The sequence below is a fragment of the Eublepharis macularius genome, chromosome 12, assembly GCF_028583425.1.
Source record: "Eublepharis macularius isolate TG4126 chromosome 12, MPM_Emac_v1.0, whole genome shotgun sequence".
In the NCBI taxonomy this organism is placed as follows: domain Eukaryota; kingdom Metazoa; phylum Chordata; class Lepidosauria; order Squamata; family Eublepharidae; genus Eublepharis; species Eublepharis macularius.
The window spans coordinates 67,802,928-67,825,416 of NC_072801.1; the positions used below are offsets into that span (position 1 = coordinate 67,802,928).

The 22,489-nt window shown below is 43.2% G+C and overlaps 2 protein-coding genes and 2 pseudogenes across 2 annotated transcripts; all 4 read right to left on the reverse strand.

The window, feature by feature from the left end:
• Positions 1 to 7,410: 7,410 nt before the first annotated feature.
• Positions 7,411 to 11,580, reverse strand: LOC129339609 (olfactory receptor 4Q3-like). Its single transcript, XM_054994191.1, has 3 exons — positions 11,520 to 11,580; positions 10,228 to 10,290; positions 7,411 to 8,372 (listed from the first exon to the last, which is right to left on the reverse strand). The coding sequence occupies exons 1-3, from the start codon at positions 11,578 to 11,580 to the stop codon at positions 7,411 to 7,413; spliced, it is 1,086 nt and encodes a 361-aa protein (XP_054850166.1).
• A 1,003-nt stretch (positions 11,581 to 12,583) lies between these two features.
• LOC129339610 (olfactory receptor 4Q3-like) lies at positions 12,584 to 13,529 on the reverse strand (annotated as a pseudogene).
• A 2,944-nt stretch (positions 13,530 to 16,473) lies between these two features.
• On the reverse strand, positions 16,474 to 17,413 carry LOC129339611 (olfactory receptor 4Q3-like; annotated as a pseudogene).
• A 4,329-nt stretch (positions 17,414 to 21,742) lies between these two features.
• Positions 21,743 to 22,489, reverse strand: LOC129339612 (olfactory receptor 4Q3-like; the record flags this gene model as incomplete). The annotated part of the gene is made up of 1 exon (XM_054994192.1): positions 21,743 to 22,489. A coding segment is annotated over exon 1 (747 nt), but the record flags the coding sequence as incomplete, so codon positions are not given.

Below are 22,489 nucleotides of genomic sequence, written 5' to 3' on the forward strand. Positions count from 1 at the left end.
GGACATGATTAATCTCTGTTAAATGAACCTGAGAGTTTGCACTCTTACATAAGGGAGCGGTCTTAAACAGAATCCTACGTAGTGGGGCTTCCTCCCAGGAAAATGCTCTCAGGTATACTCAGTAATGAAACGTTTTGCGGTTCAGACAAAAATCCATCCAGTTCATCATTCTTCAGAAGAATCCCAGCACTGAGTTGACCGGTGATCTAACAGTAGAATATGGTCTACATTCCACCCAATTTGTTTTTAGCTCCTCCGGATTAAGGTGGTGGAAAGTGCCATCAAATTGTGGCTGACCCTGTCCATTTTTCAAGACAAGAGACAGGCAGAGGAGGCTTGCCATTGCCTGCCTCTGCATAGAGACCCTTGACTTTCTTGGTGGTCTCCCATCCAAGTACTAACCAGGGCCAACCCTACTTAGCTTCCCAGATCTGATGAGCTCAGCCTAGCCTGGGCCATTCAGGTTAAGACACTTCTGATTACGGCAGGTCCTGCGTAACACAGTGTAGGTGACAGAGGCCAAAGTCAATCTGTGTTTATTAGCTCAAATTCTGAGTAAGGAATGACATTCATCTTTAACTTCTATCTAGTAAAATCAGACTATGCAACCGGATCTTTTTTGAAAACAGAAATGCAGAATGGTTGAGTGGGAAGCAGCAGAGAAGCAGAGGGTCATTTAGCCGTCCTCTGTAACAATCTGCTTTGGCATACAGCACTGACTCTTACAGTGAAATCCTAAGCAGAGTTACTCCAGTCTAAGCCCCTTAATTGAAATGGGCTTAGACTGGAGTGACTCTGCTTAGGATTTCACTGTTTGAGGGGTTAGGAGGGAAGAGTCCACTTGGTCCCTGCACCCGTTAACCTCCCCTCGCCACCTCTTCAAGCTGCAGGCATGATAAACCTAGATGCCATCACCGAAGTTCTAACATAGAGAAGGGAGAACACTTTAGTTTTTCTCCAGTGCTGAACAGAAGAAGGACCCTCACTTTCTCAGGCTCTCTCTCTTCCTATTGCACCCCATAGCAGACCTGAATGGTCACAGGTATCACAAAGCCCTCACTTCCTGAGTCCCTCTTCTCACACTTCACTTCACATAGAAGAAGGGAGAACAGCAGGGATTTATTAAGGAATAAAAGGAAATAGGAGGCAGGATGAATTAACATACATAAATTCTCTGACGTTGTTGGGAGGACTTCGGCAATGAAAAAGAATGCAATTGTTTCTTTGTTTTTTAAATTACTTCATCTATACCCTGCCTTTCTCCTCATTGGGGATCTGATAAAATCCTTGTTAAAATCACAAAAAGGATTCTCAAAAATAAATATAATCCCAAACACATCGTGCTAATATCTAATACAATTTCTATCACTTCTTCTTGAAGAGGAGAGGAAACCAAATCCAATCCTGGCTCATCTAAGCAAATGAACAAAAGTTGGGATATTCAATCTCGTATCTCTTGAGTCATTTGTGATTTATCCCTAAGAACTTCCTAAAGCTTCAGAAGTTATCAGCCTCAGCTGGGAACACAGAATCCAAGACTCACCTTCTGTTCCCCGTTCGGCCAAGGTCATTGTTGAATTCTTCAGCTGTTAGGCAGCATTGGTCTGTCCTACAATGTCCCCTGCATTTGTTGGTCTCCTGAGCTCACTCTGCAAGGATAAGGGAAAATGCTTGAGATGAAAGTCAGTCCCCAGAAAAAGGAGGAAAAAAAGAAAAAGGAGAAAATGTGGTCAAAAATATCCAGTCTCCTTGTGGGAAGAATCTTGATCATTGAGATATTGTGAGCAATGTGCAAAAAATGAATTTGCTTGGATGGCATTCAAAGGAAACACAGAACTTAGAACAGCAAGATTCTGGTCCAGTAGCACCTTAAAGAACAACCAGTTTTCCAGTCTGTGAGCTTTCAAGACAAGTAAGAGCTCCCTTATCAGCTACGAGCTATCAGCTAACTACAACATATATTACGGCTGCTTGCTGACAATCTAATTTACAATTCCCCTCCCATCCTCTATGTGGATTATAAGGACCCCTTTCTTTTTCTACTCCTTGTATCTGACTAAGGGAGTGCTGAATCCTGAACGCTCAAATCCTGGAAATCTAGTTGGTCTTTAAGGTGCTACTGAACCCAGATCTTGCTGTTCTACTAGAGACCAGCATGGCTATGCACTTAGAATAAATATTCAAATACAGAAACACAGTCTCTCCCTCCCACTATAGTAAGTATGGAGCTTGCAAGGCCAGATCAAGTCTCAGGATCTCAGAGGCATGGCATGAAGGCAGTGACTGCCTGGAATACAATCGCAGCATCCCATCCAGAATCTCTCTGCATCTTCAAGATATGCAAATTGTCAGTTCTTTTTTCTAAACCATAGCTCAGATAATCTTCATTCAGGGTTCTGTTCAAAATAAAAATGCTATTTTTGGAGAAGTTGGTGGCCAATCTGACCTGTCTCCTGTTGCAACAGCGGAAATCCCAGCAGTCTCTTTGGTAAGGGAGAAGGTTCTGTTTTTGCACACTCGAGCCCTGGAATATTTCAGTGGCACTTTAGTTTTTCTCCTACACTGAATAGAAGGAGCCTCGCTTTCTCAGATTTTCTCTCTTCCTCTTGCACCCCATAGCAGACCTGAATGATCACAGGTGTAACAAAGCCTATACTTCCTGAGTCCCTCCTCTCAGACTACACTTTGCACAGAAGTAGGGAGGAAAAGAGGAGTTTATTAAGGAATAAAAAGAAATATGAGGCAGGATGAATTCTCTGAGGGTATCAGGGGAACTTAGGCACTGAACTTAATAACACAATGATTTTTAAAAAAAATATTTTACTTCATTTATAGCTTACCTTTCTCCCCAGCGGGGACCTAAAACAGCTTGCATTGGTAAAAATCACAAAAAGGATGCTTACAAATAGATATAATCGCCTCTTGCTAATATCTAATACAATTTCTATCGCCTCTTCTTGAAGACGATAGGAAACCAAAGCCCACCCTGGCTGCTCTAAGCAAGTTCCAGCAAATGAAAAAAATTTGGAATATCCAGTCTTGCATCTCTTAAATCATGTGAGCTTTATTGTTAAGAACTTCTTTAAAATTGTCAACTCAGATGGGAACACAGAGTCCAAGACTCACATTCTGTTCCCAGTTCGACTAATGTCGTAGTTGAATTTTTTGGTTGTTAGGCAGCATTCATCTATCCTAAGATGTCCTCTGCATTTGTTGGGTTTCACACTGCAAAGATGAGGAAAGATGCTTGCGATGGAAGAGAAAAAGAAGAATAGAAAGAAAAAGGAGAAAATGCGGCCAAAAATGCCTTTGTGAAGAGTGTACATCACTGGGATATTTTGAGCAATGGGCAGGCAATAAACTAGGCTGGGTGGCATTCATAAGAAACACAGAATGCAGAATAAATACCCAAGTAAAGAAGCACAGACTGCCCCTCACGCCATTGTATGTATGGAACTTGTTAGGTTAGATCAAGTCTTTTTCTGGCAGTAGGCAATTCAGATGCATCTGGGGACCTCAGAAGCATGGAACAAAAGCAGTGACCACTTGGCATACAATCATAGCATCTTTTACAAAATCTCTCTCTCTTCAAGATATGCACATTGACAGTTCTTGTTCCAATTCATAGATCAGAGAATCTTTATTCAGGGTTCTGGTCAACCTCAAAAAGCTATTTGTGGAGAGGTTGGTGGCAAATCTTACCCTTCTCTTGTTGCAACAGTGGAAATCCCAGCAGTCTCTTTGGTGATAGAGCAGGTTCTGTTTTTGCACGCTCTCTTTACTGCGAGCCCTGGAATATTTCAGTGGCTAATCACTGTGCCTTAGGGAAAAAGGGGTCACAGAAGCTCTTTCCTAGATCCCCATTCAGATAAATATTTCCTCCTACTCTGAATGGAAAACATGAAGAAGGGGTTATAGCCTGGAGAGGCTCCTTGGGACTATTATTTCAACAGAACATCCCACAAATGTACATAGTTGACCTGAATCACTTGAAATCATCATCTTACATTTGAATATGTATGCCCCTATGTATGCCCATCAAATTCCATTGTTGAGGTTTTCATTAATGATATTCCAAAGCACAAGACCTCATGCTTACCCAATACCGGGGTCCCAGTCTCAAAGCAATTAGAATGAGCGCATTTTGCAAACATTTTCACCCCAAGAATTCCGTCTCCTTCATGAAGATTACTTGGCTTGCAAGTGGCTGGGCATTCGGGGGAATATTTATTATCTACATATCTTGGGCTATCTTCCATAGCCATGATTGAATTGCTTGCAGTTGACTAGTTTGGGCAGGATATGGATAACATTACATTAACCTTAGCTAATTAGATTAGCTAATCAATTTTGTTCCCTATCCCATTTTACTCCAACTATTTCATGCCTAACTGTTCTTAATTAAACCTGCACTGGGACAAGTTTTAATGCATTTCAGTAGTAGGGAATGAAGCTTCCACTGTTGTACAGCATGACTCCAATGGCCTGGGCAGCAATAGCCTGGGAACAGTCCCACTTCCTCTCCTTCATTAGAAAGAGGGCAATGAGTGGACTTCATTTACTTTCACAGATATCATCATATATGTGATTTGTTTCATGGTGGTATCATGTTACAATTCAGTACAGGATCCCTGATTGGCTGGGATCTTGCAATAACTTTTAAAGTGAAATGTGGAATTAAAGTATTGGCCATTTAGGAAACAAAGACTGAAAATATGTGGTAGAAATATTCACAAGGCTGGTGAAGGCTGGAACCTTTCCTTCTGTGATGATAATTTCCACAACAAAAATTAAGCCTCAAAAATTCATCAAAACACTTATGGCACTAATTATTGTCTTTTTCAGTTCCCAGGGCCAGGCATATAGAGGATTTCTCCTGAGGCCTGCAAGTAAATAACATTGCTAGCATAAATTTCAACATTTCTCTGCTCTTCCAAAACCAGTAGAATCAGATTCAAATCTTGAGCAAACATAGCCCAGCATCTGTAGCCCAGCATCTTTGATGAGCAACTTTAAGAAATAGCAGTGAAGTTGTGAGGAAACATTGGCCCGCCTCGCTTCAACCAGGGCCAGGGCCTTTTCAGTCATGGCCCCAGCCTGGTGGAACGCTCTGTCAATGGAAACCCGGGCCCAGCGGGACATACTATCGTTCCGCCAGGCCTGTAAGACAGAGCTGTTCCGCCAGGCATTTGGTGATTGAAGGGGGCGGTGCCATGTCGGCCTCCCACCTTTGGGGTGGGGGAGGGTTCTCCCCACCACTGCGCCTTGTTAATTTGTTTTATTATTTGTATATTGATTTTAGTTTTTGTTTTTATCGATTTTAACTGTTCACCGCCCAGAGCCCCTGGGGATGGGCGGTATATAAATTGAAAAAATAAATAAAATAAAATAAATAAATCTTGGTCTGCAGTAGAACAGCAAGATGTGAATCCAGTTGCATCTTAGAGAACAACTAGATTTTTAGGCTATGAGCTTTTGAGCATCAAAGCTCCCTTAGTCAGTCTCTGTTTCCTTCACTCTGCTACAGGGTGGAGGCCCTGCCCAGCAATGAAGCCATGCTATGGTGTCTGAGATGTGGGAGAGGATGTACAATTCTTGGCACAGATATGATGTCAAGCAGCACCATGCTTGTTTTACCATGAGGAACACTGTTGGCAGCCATGAAGTGGTCCTGATGCTAGATGTGTTGGTCAGTGAGATTATTGCTCCTACTGTGATACCAAACCTGGAAGTGGGCCCTTGAGTTGTCCTGCATTCAGATCCTATCGACTATGCCTAGGGTACCAATAACTAGTGCATTAGTTTGAAAAAACAAGCCCTCTCTTGGAAGTAAAATTGAAGATTCAGCTTGTTGCAGATTTTTCATATCATTGAAGAATATGTTGGTGGAGGAGCACATAGGTTTGGGGCTAAAGGAGTGTCCCATCTGTAGATAGGATTGTAAAGCTACTAAGATTATGACGTTCCCAGAATGAATGGGTAATTTAGGGGACCTTTTTTTACCTGATTCATGTTGTCTGAGGAAGACTGGTATAAACTGGCCAGGAACTTGGACTGGTTAGATCATAACTAGGATGGTGGGAATTGAGTGGGTTATTCGTCATAGTGGGGCAGATTGTCCCCAGCCCCTTGAGGTATAGTCTGGTGATGGGCTGTTCTTACTTCATTGTACAATGTGGTAGGATGGAACGCTGGTGGTGTGCACCATCAACCAAATCTTTCCCAGTGTGTGTAGCATGTTGGGAGGGGAAGACTAGATGTAGCCGTGGGTTACATCATGCCCTTAGTTAAGCTAATCACTTATGATGTAACCCACTCATTTAAATAAATCAGTTAAACCCAAGTATAGTTGTGTCTTCATTCGAGGAGGATGTTGGGGGCAAGTTGTTTTAACGTCCCAGAAACCAACAGTTTGCCATGCCCTGCTTCTGAATGTTGAGGTTCCATTCACAGATATAGCTGGCCTTTCCTTCACAAATGTGTCCGAGTTGTTTTTCTTAAAAAACGACCCATATAGTAGCTACTATTTCCCACATCTTTGACAACTGAATATCACCATTTAGGGATTTTACATTTTTGGAACTCCTACCAAACTGCCTTGAGATCCTACAAGTAGAAAGGTGGCTAACAAAAGTTTTACATAAAACAAAACAAAACAATGGTCTCCTTTCTATAACCATTTGGACTTGAAGCAAAGTCATATAGTCAGGATGTTATTTGATTTTGTGGTGGTAGACCATGTCTGTGTGTGTGTGTGTATTTGCTGTCAAGTCACAACCAATTTCTGCTGACCCTAGCAAGGGGCTTTCAAGGCACATGAGCAGTGGAGGTGGTTTGCCATTGCCTTCCACTGCAGCTGTACTTGGTGGACACGCATCCAAGTGCCAACACTTCTTAGCTTCCAAAATCTGATGATACCGGGCTATGCCAAGCCACCTCCACTCTTGTGCAGAACATAAGGGAGGGTTAATTAATTCAACCACACTTGCTGTACAAAAATCCATTTTTATCCTGGCCTTCCTCCAAGGAGCTAAGACCAAACAGTAGGTTTTTCTTTCTCCATTTTATCCTTACAACAAACATGTGAGATAGGCGGGGCTTGGCTAAAAAAAAGGGGTCTACAGACATTTAGTTACATGGAGATTTGAACCTGGGTTTCCCACCGAACAACACCATTCTCATGGTTAGTGCCAGTAACTTCTCATGGCCATATTCATATCTGTCACATGCCGTAAAATCAAAGTAAAGATTACATGGATGTCTTACAGTCTGATGCAAATGAATTCATTTGCCAGATATACATACAACAAATGTTACACTCCGGCTGCTCAGAGGGCACTGGCTCTTTGAAATCTTGTCAACGAACCTTAGAACTCTCAAATGAACAACAATTTAGTCAAGGGGAAAAAATCACACATGTACTCCATTTGCAACAAAAGGGAAGAGTTTTTGCTTGCTTTTCCATTTGCCCACGGCATCCTTTATCTCTTGGTTCCTCAGTGCATAGATGAGGGGATTGAGGGCAGGAGTGGCCACCATGTAGAACATGGAGACTATCTTATCCATGTGGGAGCTGGAGAAGGGCTTCAGATACACAAAGACAATGGGCACATAGAAAAGACTGACCACCATCAAGTGGGAGCTGCAAGTGGAGAGAGCCTTCCTCCCATCCTTCCCCAAACGGCCACAGAAGGTGGACAAGATGGCGGCATATGAAACCAACAAGGTGAGGAAGCAGGGCAGAGTTAACAGGCTGCTGTTGGCTACCGTGAGAATCTCGACAGCATAACCTCCTGAACAAGCTAGTTTGATCACTTGTGGTATGTCACAGAAGAAATTGTCCAGTATGTTAGGGCCACAGTATGGTAACTGGGCAACCGCCACCATCTGAATGGTGGCATGAACAAAGCCTCCTGCCCAGCAAACCAGGAGAAGCCCAAGGCAGCGCTGCCGGTCCATGATGGCCATATACCTTAAGGGGTGGTAGATGGCCACATAGCGATCGTAGGCCATGAGTGTGAGAAGGAGCATCTCTGTACCCCCAAAGAGGTGGAGGAAGAAAACCTGGGCAATGCATCCTCCAAAGGAAATGGAATGACCACAGTTCACCAAGTCAGCTGCTAACTTAGGAGCAGCCACACAGCCCAAGGATATATCTATGAGAGACAGATTGGCTAGGAAGTAATACATGGGGGAGCTGAGGAGCTGGGGCTCACACCACACAGTCACCATGATCAGGAAGTTGCCCAGAAAACTGGTGGTGCAGCAGGCCAACACCACGGTGGAAAGGAAGAGCCAGGAAATACCAGAGCAGGAGAAGCCAAGTAAAATGAACTCCGAAATAGTGGATCCGTTCATGCTGATGGCTGGTTCTAGCAAAAGAAAAAGAAAGGGAATAGGGTTCAGTGCTCCTTCAGCTCTCTTTTCTTTCATCCTTCTATATTACATTCATCTCCTGGAGCTGTGAATGGAATCCAAGATTTTTTCCTCTGATTTCTACTTTTGTAGTCCTCAGTCCAGTGTTTTTTTCTACAATTCAATGTTTCCAACCCAAGAGCTGTGTGCTCTTGGGGTGAGGGAACCTCCCTCAAACAACTAGCTGTATAAATTAGGGAAATTCATTTCACAGTCCATTTAATTAATTTAACTAACACAATTTCTACCTCACCTTCCTCACGAACAGGCTCAGGGCGGGTAACAACATTATTAAATACAACAACAAGAAATGCAGTACAAATACAAAGTATAAAATTCATTTTAAAGCCATAAAACATATCCAAAAGGGCAAAATAGTTAAGAATACACACCTCTTCAGCAATCAGAGGGGGTAGGACAGGCAGGTCATAGATGTTTCAGACAACAACGGACAAAGGCCACTGCAAAAAGGCAGACCAGGAAGCCCCCCCCCCCAGACCTCGGCCACAGTCATTAACCCAGTTTTGCTGACTGGTCCATTTTTTTTGGTTCTGCTAATTATAAAGGGTAGGATCCAGAGGAGTTAGCCATGTCAGTTGCAAAATAGTAAAGAGTCCATTCGCACCTTTAAGACTAACCAACTTTACAGTAGCTTAAGCTTTCAAGAACCACAGCTCTCTTTATCAGATGCATCTGAGAAAGAGAGCTGTGGTTCTCAAAAGCTTATGCTACTATAAGGTCGTTTGTCTTAAAGGTGCGAATGGACTCCTATTAAAAGACTGGAGGCTATGCTGTGTTCAGAAGCACAACCTCCCACTTACTGGAAATTTTTTCCAGTTGTGTCTTCTGAGTTTTCACTAAGGATGTCAAACCTCTCCATAACCGGGAGGACTACAAACGTGTATGTGTTTTTTAAAGAGAAAACCAAGATTCTCTGGAAGCTGACTGCCCTTCCTTCAGCTGTGATGCTAGGAGGATTCAATGGAACTCCGTATTCAGATAGACTCTGTGATGGTGGTAGAATCTGATAGCGCTCTGTAGACCACATTTTTGTTGATTGTCCTACATTTTCAGAATTAAGAGCTGAATTGAGCTCCCCATTATTCAATCAGAATTCTCTTTCTCCAGAAGCGAAATCATCCTGGATACTCTGAGGTAAACATCAACAAACTACGCTGTATGTGGTGAAATTTTTGGCTGCTGTTCTATTACATGATAATTAATTTTTAGATTTCCTTCCCGTGAGATGAGGGTCTGCTGTTTATAACTCGAGTGGTAAAAACAGTAAGAAGTAAAGGAATCTGAATTCTCTTTGTAAATCAAATCTCTGTGCCTATGTTTACAAAATATGGGGATGCCACAGCAACGGGCACAAGGATAATATGCATCCCTGCCTGGCATCTTCAAACTGGAGACTTTCACAGGCAGAGTGAAACTTTTCTATCTCCCCCGCTCCATTTTTTAAAAGTGATTTCTGGATATGAACTAAGCTGCCTGTGAATGAAGGCACATTGTTCTTAGATTATTGGGAAGTTTTTTGTTTTAACACTTTTAATTAATTGTGTTATAAATTTTGTTTTGATATGATTTTTGAATACTGGCTGAAAAGGCACTCATTGATTGTAGAAATGATTGCTAAAGCAATTCCAACTGTACTGATATGAATAGTGCCTAAGTGCTTCAGATTAAGATTTTAAAACAGCCATGATATTTGCAAGAAAAAGAAATTAAATGATAGGAAGAAAAGAGATTGAAGAGTCATTCATAGAAGTAACTACTGTAGCCAATATAAGGCAGATCCGTGGCTATTACCTTTGATCTCAGCTACTGAAAGTCCATCCCAAGAGAATCCTGCATCATCCAAGCTTTGAGATCCTTCAGAAAAGTCAAGAAAGAGCACGGGGGAATGGAAAGAAATCCAAATCAGCAAAGGGAAAAATATAGAAAGGCTGTGGTCTAGGGTGTCCTCAATATGATCTGCTCTGAGCCTGCTTGCAGGGAGAGGGGACTACAAATTGAATTAATAATAACAATATCCTTAAGAAAACTGGAAAATGGATGCCTTGCGTGAAAAGGATTTCAGTCCAGATATGGAGATGGACTCAGTTTGAATGCTGCTTTCTCTTCCCTGCCCAGTTCCCTTTAACTCCTCTCGAAGCCAAGAGGAGGCACACCTTGCTGTTTTACTTTATACAATTCTTCTACACTAGATGCCCTTGGATTTCTGCCTTGGCAAACAAAGCCTATAAGATTTTGTCATGTGTTGGCAAGAGTGTCAGCACCTTGGAGAGCACCAGCACCCCGGAGAGCGCCAGCCGCTGTTCTGTCTCAAATGGGCATCATAAAAATCCAGCGGGGTTTTGAACTTGGCATACACAAAGGATATCTCCAAAGGCTTGTGCATCATCAGGGAGGGAAGGAGGGCGGGGGCTTTCTTTCCCAGAGAGAAAGGCCTATGCCAGCAGAGATTAGTGGTATTAAACTTGTCACCTTACCATTCATTTTTTGCCACACATACATGCAAACATACCAGATTATAGGCAGTTTATGAAGAGCAAGCACGATGCCAAAAGATGGCCCGTGTGTATCACAAAACAGGTAGTGAGAGGTCTGTTTTTAAGGAGGAATGGGAGGAACTGGAGAAGATTTCCTATCGCTCAGAATGGAAAATGTGGATAAAATGTTATAGCCTGGAGAGGCTCCTGGGAGAATTATTTCAACAGAACATCCAACAAATGTACATAGTAATACCATTCAATTTATATAAATGCCCACTCAGAGCGGTTTACAAAGTGTGTTATTATTATCCCCATGACAATCACCCTGTAAGGTGGAAGGGCTGAGAGACCTCCTAGAAGCTGTGACTGATGAAAGGTCACCCAGCTAGCTTCAAGCGAAGGAGTGGGGAATCAAACCTGGTCCTCCAGATTAGAGTCCTGCCACTCTTAACCACTACACCAAACTGGCTCTCTAGTAGATCTGAAACACTTGAAATCATACTACTGCATTTGAATATGTATGCTTCTATGTATGCCCATAGAATTCAATTGTTGAGGTTTTCATTAATGATATTCCAAGGCACTACACCTCATGCTACCACATACCAGGGGCCCCAGTCTCAATGCAATTAGGATCGGCACATTTTGCAAACATTTTCACCCCCATGGTTCCCTCCCCTTCTCATGGATTACTTGGTTTGCAAAAGGCTAGGAGCTGGAGGGGGGCATTGTTGTTATCTCGACAAGTTGAGCTATCTTCCATGGCTGTGATCGTATTGCTTCTAGTTGACTAGTTTGGGCAGGATAAGGATAATGTTGCATTAAGCTTAGCTATTTTGGATGTTCTTTCCCATCCCCATTTTACCCCACCTATTTCAAAACAAAAATATCGTCTGCCTATAACCATATAGGCGGGAACCATAATCCTATAGTAATTGGTGATTTTGTTATAGTAGAACGTGTGTGTGTTGTCATGTCACAAATGACTCGTGGCCATGCCAGGAAAGGGCTTTCAAGGCAAGTGAGAAGCAGAGGTGGTTCTCCAGTGCCTTCTCCTGCAGAGTCTTCCTTGATAGTGCCCCATCCAAGCACTAATCTTGGTTAGCTCCCAATATCTGATGAGACCAGGTTATGCCATGCCGCCTTCCCTCTTTCAGTGGAACATAATTCAACATTAATTCAACCAAGTTTGTTGTACAAAATCCATTTTTACAGAAGGTTATATATCACAGCTGATATTTATCTACCACATAATTATCCTGGCCTTACTCCAAGTTGCTCAGAGCAACATACATTTTCTTCTTTCTCTATTTTATCCTTATAACAACCCTGTGAGATAGGTTGGGATAGGAGAAAATGAGGGGTCTACAGACATTGAGTAATATGCGGTTTTTAACCTGAGTTTCCTAACTAACCACTACAATACTCTGGTTTTTGTGGTCCATGTCAACAATTTCTTATGGCAATATTAGTATCCATCTTGTGCAGTAAAATCAAAGCATAGTTTCCACGGATACCATACAGTCTGATGCGAATGAATTCACTTACGAAATATACGTACAACAAATGTTACATTTAGGTTGCTCCAAGGGCCCTGGCTCTTTGAAGTCATCTTGTCAATGAACCTTAGAACTCCCAAACAAAAACAATTTTGTCAAGGGGGGCGGAAATCACACATGTAATCCATTTGCAGCAATAGGGAAGAGTTTTTGCTTGCTTTTCCATTTCACAATGGCATTCTTTATCTCTTGGTTCCTCAGTGCATAGATGAGGGGATTGAGGGCAGGGGTGGCCACTGTGTAGAATATAGCAGCTACCTTGTCCACTCGGGAGCTGGAGAAGGGCTTCAAATACACAAAGGCACAAGGGACATAGAAAAGACCGATGACCATCAAGTGGGAACTGCAAGTGGACAAAGCCTTCCTCCCATCCTTCCCCAAACGGCCACAGAAGGTGGTCAAGACGGTGGCATAAGAAACCAACAAGACCAGGAGGCAGGGCAGAGTTAACAGGCCACCATTGGCTACCGTGAGAATCTCAACAGCATATGCATCTGTACAAGCTAGTTTGATCACTTGTGGTATGTCACAGAAGAAATTGTCCAGTATGTTAGGGCCACAGAATGGTAACTGGGCAACTGCGGCCAACTGAATGGTCGAGTGAACAAAGCCTCCTGCCCAGCAAAGCAGGAGAAGCTTGAGGCAGAGCTGCTGGTTCATGATGGTCATGTATCTCAGTGGGTGGCAGATGGCCACATAGCGATCATAGGCCATGAGTGTGAGAAGGAGTATCTCTGCTTCTGCAAAGAGGTGGAGGAAGAAAACCTGAGCCATGCACCCCCCATAGGAAATGGAATGACCACAGGTCAGCAAGTCAGCTGCTAACCTGGGAGCAGCCAGAGCCCAAGGACAAATCTATGAGAGAGATATTGGCTAGGAAGAAATACATGGGGGCATGGAGGAGCTGGGGCTCAGACTGCACAGTCACCATGATCAGGAAGTTGCCCAGAAAAGTGGTGGTGCAGCAGGCCAACACCACGGTGGAGAGGAAGAGCCAAGAAACGCCGGAGCAGGAGAAGCCCAGTAAAATGAACTCTGAAACTGTGGATCCATTCATGCTGATGGCTGGTTCTGGTGAGAGAAAAAGAAAGGGGATAGTGTTTAGCATTCCTTTAGCCCTGCTCTCTTCCATCCTTCTATATAACATTCATTTCCTGGAGCTGTGATTGGAATCCTGTGAATGGAATCCAAGAGCCCTTCCTGATTTCATCTGTCGTTAAATTGTAGACCTCACCCCCGTCTGTTCTCTTGAGTTTCTTTCTACAAGTAAATGTTTCCAACCTAAGGTCTGTGTGCTCTTGGAGGGAGCAGAACCACCCTCTATCAGTGAGCTGTATACAGGCAAATTCATTTCACAGTTGCTGACTGACCCACTTTTTTGCTTCTGCTAATTATATTGGACAGGAGGCAATGCAGTGTTCAGAAGAACACACACACACACTCTTACTGGAAATCCTTTCCAACTGTAACTTCTGGGGTTTCACTAAGCATGTCAAACCTCTCCATAACCTAGAGGACTAGAAACATGAATGTGTTTTTTAAAGAGAAAACGGAGATTCTCTGGAATCTGAATTCTGTTTGTAGATCAAATCTCTATGCCTATGCTTACAAAATATGGAGAAACCACATCTATGGGCACAAGGATAACATGCATCCCTGCCTGGCATCTTCAAACTGTAGACTTCCAGGGGCAGACAAAACTTTTCTGTCTGCAGTGCTCCTCCACTCATTTTTTAAAAAATGATTTCTGGATATTAACTAAGCAACCTGTGAATGAAGGCTTTTTTTTTTAGATTATTGGGGTTTTTTAAACCAGTTTTAATAAATTACGTTTTAAGTTCTGTTTTGATGTGATTGTGGAGTGCTGACTGAAAAGACACTCATCGCTTTTAGAAATGATTACTGAAGCAATTCCAACTACACTAATATGAATCACGACGAATCAGATTAAGGTTTTAAAACAGCTGTGACATTTGTAAGAAAAAGAAATTAAATGATAGGAAGAAAAGAGATTGAAGAGTCATTCATAGAAGTAACTACTGTAGCCAATATAAGGCAGATCCGTGGCTATTACCTTTGATCTCAGCTACTGAAAGTCCATCCCAAGAGAATCCTGCATCATCCAAGCTTTGAGATCCTTCAGAAAAGTCAAGAAAGAGCACGGGGGAAGGGAATGAAAGGGATCCAGATCAGCAAAGGGAGAAATAAAGAAAGGCTATGGTCTAGGGTATTCTGGATATGATCTGCTCTGAGCCTGCTTGCAAGGAGAGGGGACTAAAAATTGAATTATTAATAATAATCCTTGAGAAAACTGGAAAATTGGAAAATGGATGTCTTGTGTGAAAAGGTTTTCTGTCCAGATATGAAGATGGAGTCAGTTTGAATGCTGTTTTTTCTTCCCTGAGCAGTTCCCTTCAGCTCATCTTGAAGCCAAGAGGAGGCAGTTTTACTTTATACAATTCTTCTACTCTAGATGCCCTTCGATCTCTGCCTTGGAAAACAGAGCCTACAAGTTTTTGTCATATTTTGACAAGGGTGTCAGTACCTCGGAAAGTGTCAGCACCCCAGGGAGTGCCAGCCACTGTTCCGTCTCAAATGGGCATCATAAAAATCCAGCAGGGTTTTGAACTTGGTATACATAAGGGATCATTCCAAAGGCCTGTGCGTCATCAGGGAGGGAGGGAGGGAGGGAGGGATAGACTGGAGAGGCTCCTGGGGGAATTATTTCAACAAAGCATCCCACAAATGCACATAGTATTAACATTCAAATTATATAAACGCCCACTCAGAGTGGTTTACAAAGTATGTTATTATTATCCCCACAACAATCACCCTGTGAGATGGGTGGGGCTGAGAGGGCTCTAAAAGAGCTGTGACTGACCCAAGGGCACCTAGCTGACTTCAAGCAGAGGAGTGGGGAATCAAACCCGGTTCTCCAGATTAGAGTCCTGCCACTCTTAACCACTACACCAAACTGGCTCTCTAGTAGATCTGAAACACTTGAAATCATCATATTGCATTTGAATATGTATGCCTCCATGTATACCCATCAAGTTCAATTGTTGAGGTTTTCTTTAAAAGACACTACACCTCATGCTACCACATAACAGGGATCCCAATGTCAATGCAATTAGGATTGGCACATTTTACAAATATACATAAAAATAAAATATTGTATAATGTGTATTTTACAAATATACATAAAATAAATTAAAATAAAACAAACCAATGATCTCCTGTCTATAACCATATGGACTTGAACCCCAGTCTTATAGTCATACGTGATTTTATTATGGTACTACATGTGTATGCATATGTGTTGTCACATCACAACTGACTCATGGCAACTCCAGCAAGGCAAGTGAGCAGCAGAGGTGGTTTTCCAATGCCTTCTTTCCAGAGTCTTCCTTGAGAGCCCCCCCATCCAAGCACTGACCCTGGTTAGCTCCCCATATCTGATGAGACCAGGCTATGCCATGCTGCCTTCCCACTTGTGGTGGAACATAAGGAAGGATTAATTAATTCAACCAAGTTTGTTGTACAAAATCCATTTGTACAGATTTTATATATCACAGCAGATATCTATCGAGCATATCTTTTATTCTGGCCTTCCTCCAAGGAGCTCAGAGTAACATGCTTGGGTCTTCTTTCTCCATTTTATCCTTACAACAACCCTGTGAAATAAATTTGGCTAAGCAAAAATGAGAGTCTACAAACATTTAGTAACATGGGGATTTTAACCTGGGTTTCCTACTAAACCAATACATTACTCTGGTTCTTGTGGTTAGAGTCAATAATTTCTTATGGCCGTATTTGTATCCCTCATATGCAGTAAAATCAAAGCACTGTTTCCATGGATACCATACAATCTAACACAAATGAATTCACTTGCCAAATATATGTACAACAAATGTTACTCTCGGGTTGTTCCAAGGGCCCTGTCTCTTTGAAGTCATTTTGTCAACTTTCAAACAAACAAGAATTTTGTCAAAAGAAAAAAATCATACATGTAATTGAGTTGTAGCAACAGGGAAGAGTTTTTGCTTGCTTTTCCATTTCTTGATGGCATTCTTTATCTCTTGATTCCTCATTGCGTAGATGAGGGGATTGAGGGCAGGGGTGACCACTGTGTAGAATATAGAAGCTATCTTGTCCACTCGGGAGCTGGAGAAGGGTTTGAGATACACAAAGACAATGGGCACGTAGAAGAGAATGACCACTATCAAGTGAGAGCTGCAAGTGGACAAAGCCTTCCTCCCATCTTTCCCCAAACGGCCACAGAAGGTGGCCAAGATGGTGGCATAAGAAACCAACAAGGCTAGGAAGCAGGGTAGAGTTAACAGGCTACTGTTGGCTACTGTGAGAATTTCAACAGCATTAGCCTTTGTACAAGCTAGTTTGTGGTATGTCACAGAAAAAATTGTCCAGTACATTCGAGCCACAGAATGATAACTGGCTAACTGCTGCGATCTGAATGGTCGAATGAACAAAGCCTCCTGCCCAGCAAAGCAGGAGGAGCCTGAGGCAGCTCTGCTGGTCCATGATGGTCATGTATCTCAGTGGGTGGCAGATGGCCACGTAGCGATCATAGGCCATGAGTGTGAGAAGGAGCATCTCTGCACCCCCAAAGAGGTGGAGGAAGAAAACCTGAGCCATGCACCCTCCATAGGAAATGGAGTGACCACAGTTCAACAAGTAAGTTGCTAATTTGGGAGCAGCCACAGAGCCCAAGGACATATCTATGAGAGAAAGATTGGCTAGGAAGAAATACATGGGGGCACGGAGGAGCTGGGGCTCAAACCAAACAGTCACCATGATCAGGAAGTTGCCCAGAAAACTGGTGGTGCAGCAGGCCAACACCACGGTGGAGAGGAAGAGCCAAGAAACGCCGGAGCAGGAGAAGCCCAGTAAAATGAACTCTGAAACAGTGGATCCATTCATGCTGATGGCTGGTTCTAGCAGGAGAAAAATAAAGCAGACAGTGTTTAATGGTCCTTCAGCCCTGGGCCTTTTTCACACTACTTACTTGCTTCCGAAACATCGTGAAATGTAGTGCAAAAAACATGGAAGATAGTGTCTTCCGGTGAGAGTTTTGCGCGATGTCACGCAAGTTTTGCGTGATGTCTCACAAAACTCTCACGAGAAGACTCTATCTTCCGCGGTTTTTGAGCTACATTTTGAGATGTTTCGGAAGCAAGTAGGTAGTGTGAAAAGGGTCCTGCTCTCTTCCATCCTACTAATTTACATAACAACAACAACAACAACAACAACATTCGATTAATATACTGCCCTTCAGGGCAACTTAATGCCCACTCAGAGCATTTTACAAAGTATATTATTATTATCCCAATGACAACAAACACCCTGTGAAGTGGGTGGGGCTGAGAGAGCTCCTGGAAGCTGTGACTGACCCAAGGCCACCCAACTGGCTTCAAGTGGAGGAGTGGGGAATCAAACCCGGCTCTCCAGATTAGAGTCCCGTGCTCTTAACCGCTACACCAAACTGGCTCTCACTACACCAAACTGGCTCTACATTCATTCCTTGGAGTTGTGAATGGAACCATAGACTCATAGGGCTCGGAGGGATCTCTAGGGTCATCTAGTCCAACCCCAAGGAATCCAAGAGTTCTTCTTCTGATTTCGTCTGTTATAAAATTGTAGACATCACTCCAGTCTGCTTTCCTGTATTTCTTTCTACAAGAAAATATTTCCATCCTAAGACCTATGTGCTCTTGGATGGAGCAGGACCACCCTCTATCAACGAGCTGTATTAATTAGGCAAATTAATTTCACATTTGCTTACTGAACCATTTTTTTGTTCTGCCAATTGCAAAGGAGAGGAGGCAGTGCAGCATTAAAAAGCATGCCTCTCCCCTGCCTCCTGAAAATTCTTTCCACTTATGGAATTCCTCTAAGCATTTCAAATGTCTCCATAACCCAGAGGACTAAAAACATGTATGTGTTTTTTCCCCAGAGAAAACAGATTCTCTGGAAGCTGCATTTTTAAGTAGTGATTTCTGGATATTAACTAAGCAGCCTGTGAATGAAGGTTTGTTGTTCTTAGATTAACGGGGGGTGTTTTATCAGTTTAAATTAATTGTGTTTTAAGTTCTGTTTTGATATGATTTTGGAATAGTGAGGGGGAAAGCACTCATTGATTTTAGAAATGATTGCTAAAGCAAATCCCCCTGCACTGTGACTAACAGTACAATCAGAAGTAGAGTTACTCCAGTCTAAGATGGAAATAAACGGGCTTAGACTGAAAAAACTCTCTTTAGGATCATGCTGTAAGTGTTGTAGATTAAGATTTTAAAACAGACTTGACATTTGTAAGAAAAATGAATTAAATGATAGGATGAAAAGAGATGGAAGAGTCATTCATAGAAGTTGGTACCTTTAATCTCAGCTACTGAAAGTTCATCCCAAGAGAATCCTGCATCATCCAAGCTTTGAGATCATTCACAAAAAGTTAAGAAAAAGCAGAGAAAATGAAAGAGATCCAGATCAGCAATGGGAGAAATAGAGAAAGGCTGTGGTCTAGGGTAACCTTGAGAAAAATGGGAAAGAGGTGGCTTGTGAGCAAAGATTCGCTGTGCAGATATGACGATGGGGTGAGTCTGAATGCTTCTTTCTCTTCCCTGCCCAGTTCCCTTCAGCTCATCTTGAAGCCAAGAGGAGGTACATCTTGCTGTTTTACTTTATATAATTCTTCTACCTCAGTTGCCCTTGGATCCCTGGCTCAGCAAACAAAGACTACAATCTTTTGTTATGTGTTGACAAGGGTGTCAGCACCTCGGAAAGCTCCAGCACCTCGGAGAGCGCCATTCACTATTCAGTCTCAAAGGGACATCATAAAAATCCAGAGGGGTTTTGAACTTGTCATACGTCAGAGACCTTTCCAAATGCCCGTGCGTCATCAGGGAGGGAGGGAGGGGCTTCCTTTCCCAGACAGAAAGATCTATGCCAGCAGAGGTGAGTGCCATTAAAGCGGTCACTTTATTATTTTTATTTTGTCCCACATACATGCAAATACTCCAGATTATAGGCTGTTTATGAAGAGTAAGCTAAATTCCACAGAATGGTCCATATATAGCGAGAAATGTGTTTTTAAGGAGGAATGAGAGGAACTGGAGAAGGAACTAGCAGCAGCTGCATAGCATCTCACTGAGCTTGCTTTCCTTTCTGCACCCAGGTCTTTAAAGCCTGGATGTGCCCAGAGGTGCAAGCTGAAGGTCTCTTACACTGTGGGCCAGAGCCTAGCATCAGGCAGAAGATCAGCAGGTGGAGAGAGAAGAGTCCTGTAGCAATCAGAAGCTTCCCTTCCCTTTCTCATTCATTAGTGTGTTTGGATTCCCCCCCCCCCCACACACACACACCATATTATTTCCTACTTTGGGTCTTCATTGGAGAGAAAATTGCAATAAACATTTACTAAATAAACAAACAACAAACATTGCACATGGAGGGGGGAAGGTGGCCCTGCCTCTCCCTTGTGCTTGGATCATTTTCCTTCCAACTCATTTGACTTCCAGCATCAGAACTGAACTTGCAAGGGGGCGGGGTGGAAACTCTGTTATTGACCCACAAACCTTCCTGGAAAGTTTCAGATAACAGGAACATGGGGACACCAGAGCAAATTGCCCATTGAATGATAATGTCAGTTTGTTCATGTGTGTGTATCTGAGATGGCGTCACAATACTTTGAATTGCAGTGGTAATGGGGCAGTCAGAAGATCATACTCTGTGGCTGGAAAACCTTCCATCTGGGGAAACACTCCAGTAATGTTTCCATCCAAGTTTCTGTCCACTGTTAAACCAACACTGGTCCTGGATTTATTGCCCACATAATTCTACCAGTTTCTTACAAAATGGGCTGCTGCCTCTGAAAGATCATACCATGATAAAGTTGTCTTTCTATTTATAAGATATCCTTTTCCTCCTTACTCTTTCACAATATATCCATGCAATGAGAAAACAGGCACATCAGGGACAATTTTTTCTGCCTGAATCTACTCCTGAGGTACTAGTTTTCTACTTGCATGGCTTTTTTGGAAAACAGCCAGTATGGTGTAGGGGTTAGAGTACTGGATTAGGACTAGAGTGAGCCAGTCTCAAATCCTTGTTCAGCCACTAAACTCACTAGATAAAGTCAGACTAATCATTTGATATCAGCCTAATCTGTCTCTTGTTCTGAGGATAAAATGGACACGAAGACTTCCACAAACTGGTCTACTGGTTCGTTTGGTTCATATTAAAGGTCCAGTAAACTTTTCCTGCTGCTTGCCAGGGGCAGGTCCCTTTAAACTATCAGCTGGCAGGTGGCAGGGCCTGCAAGCCTGCGGCCTTCTCCCCTTCCTCCAGCAAGGGGTGGGAAGGCCGTTTTCAGCCTCTTCCACCTCTGTGCGGGCCCACCTGCCAGCTGATAGTTTAAAGGGACCTGCCCCTTGCAAGTGGCAGGAAAGGGCCCTATAAACTAAATGCTCCTTTCCCTGCCGCTGCTAAGCAGCCGGAAAGGGGCATTTAAACACCACAAACCACGAACCACAAACTGGTTCGTGAACTTGCCCCAGTTTGTGGGAGTTCGTGGTTCCTGGTTCGTGAAAACCCCATGAACCACAAACCTCATGGTTTGGTTTTTTGTGGTTCGTGCTCATGTCTAGTCCTAACCTTGGTATTTAAAGCCCTTTGTGGACTGGGACCTGCATACCTGAGGAACCGCCTCTTCCATTACGTCCCCTGCAGGGCATTGCATTCTGCAGGCAAGCAACTCCTGTTGTTCCCCTGCTCAAAGGACATCCATCTTGTCTGAACCAGGGCCAGGGCTTTTTCTACCCTGGCCTTGGCCTGGTGGAACGCATTCCTGCTGGAGATCTGGGCCCTGTGGGACCTGTTACAGTTCTGCAGGGCCTGTAAAATGGAGATGTTCTGCCGGGCCTTTGGCTGAGTTCCAGTGGGTGTCCTTCTTGTTTGACCTAAGACCACCACTTTTTCTGGGACTGACCTCGGCCATGTGCAATGTCCATATATGTGCCCATATACGGACTCTCAACTATTTATTTAAATAGCCTGTGCCTGGACTATTTTATTGATTGTCTTAAGATTAATGTTGATTTTATAGTTTTATTATTAATTCACTGCATTTTATGAGTGTTGGTAGCCGCCCTAAGCCCGTTTGTGGGGAGGGTGGGGTACGAATTAAATAAATAAATAAATAAATAAATAAATAAATAAATAAATAAATAAATAAATAAATAAATAAATAAATAAATAAATAAATAAATAAATGAGACTGACCACAATATGGTGAGAGCTGCAGGTGGACAGAGCCTTCCCACTCCCTTTCCTGAAGTATCCTTGTAGGGTGGCCAAGATGACAGCATATGAGATGAGCAAGATCAAGAAACAGGGCAAGGAGAGCAGGCGGCTGTTGGCCACCATGAGTAACTCAATGACAAAAGTCTCTGTGCAAGCTAGCTTGATAACCTGTGGGATGTCACAGTAGAAATTGTCCAGCACATTGGACCCACAGAAGGGTAGCTGGGTAACCACCACCATCTGGATAGTGGTATAAATGAGGCCTCCTACCCAGCAAACCATAAGGAGCCTGAAGCAGCGCGGCCGGTCCATGATGGCCATGTACCTCAGCAGGTGGCAGGTGGCCACGTAGTGATCGTAGGCCATGATGGCGAGGAGGAGCATCTCTGCACCCCCAAAGAGATGGAGGAAGAAGAGCTGGGCCATGCAGCCCCCAAAGGAAATTGTATGGCCACAGGCCATCAGATTGGCCATCGTCTTAGGAGCAGCCATGAAACCCAAGGACATATCAATCAAGGAAAGACTGGAGAGTAAGAAATACATGGGGGAATGGAGGAGGTGGGGTTCGACATGGATGGTCACCACAATGAGGAAGTTACAGAACAGGATGGTGATGTAGCAAGCCAAGACCCAGGTAAATAGGATGAGCTGGGGAGTGCGTGAGTGGGAAAGTCCCAGTAAAATTGGTAATGGTGGATCCAT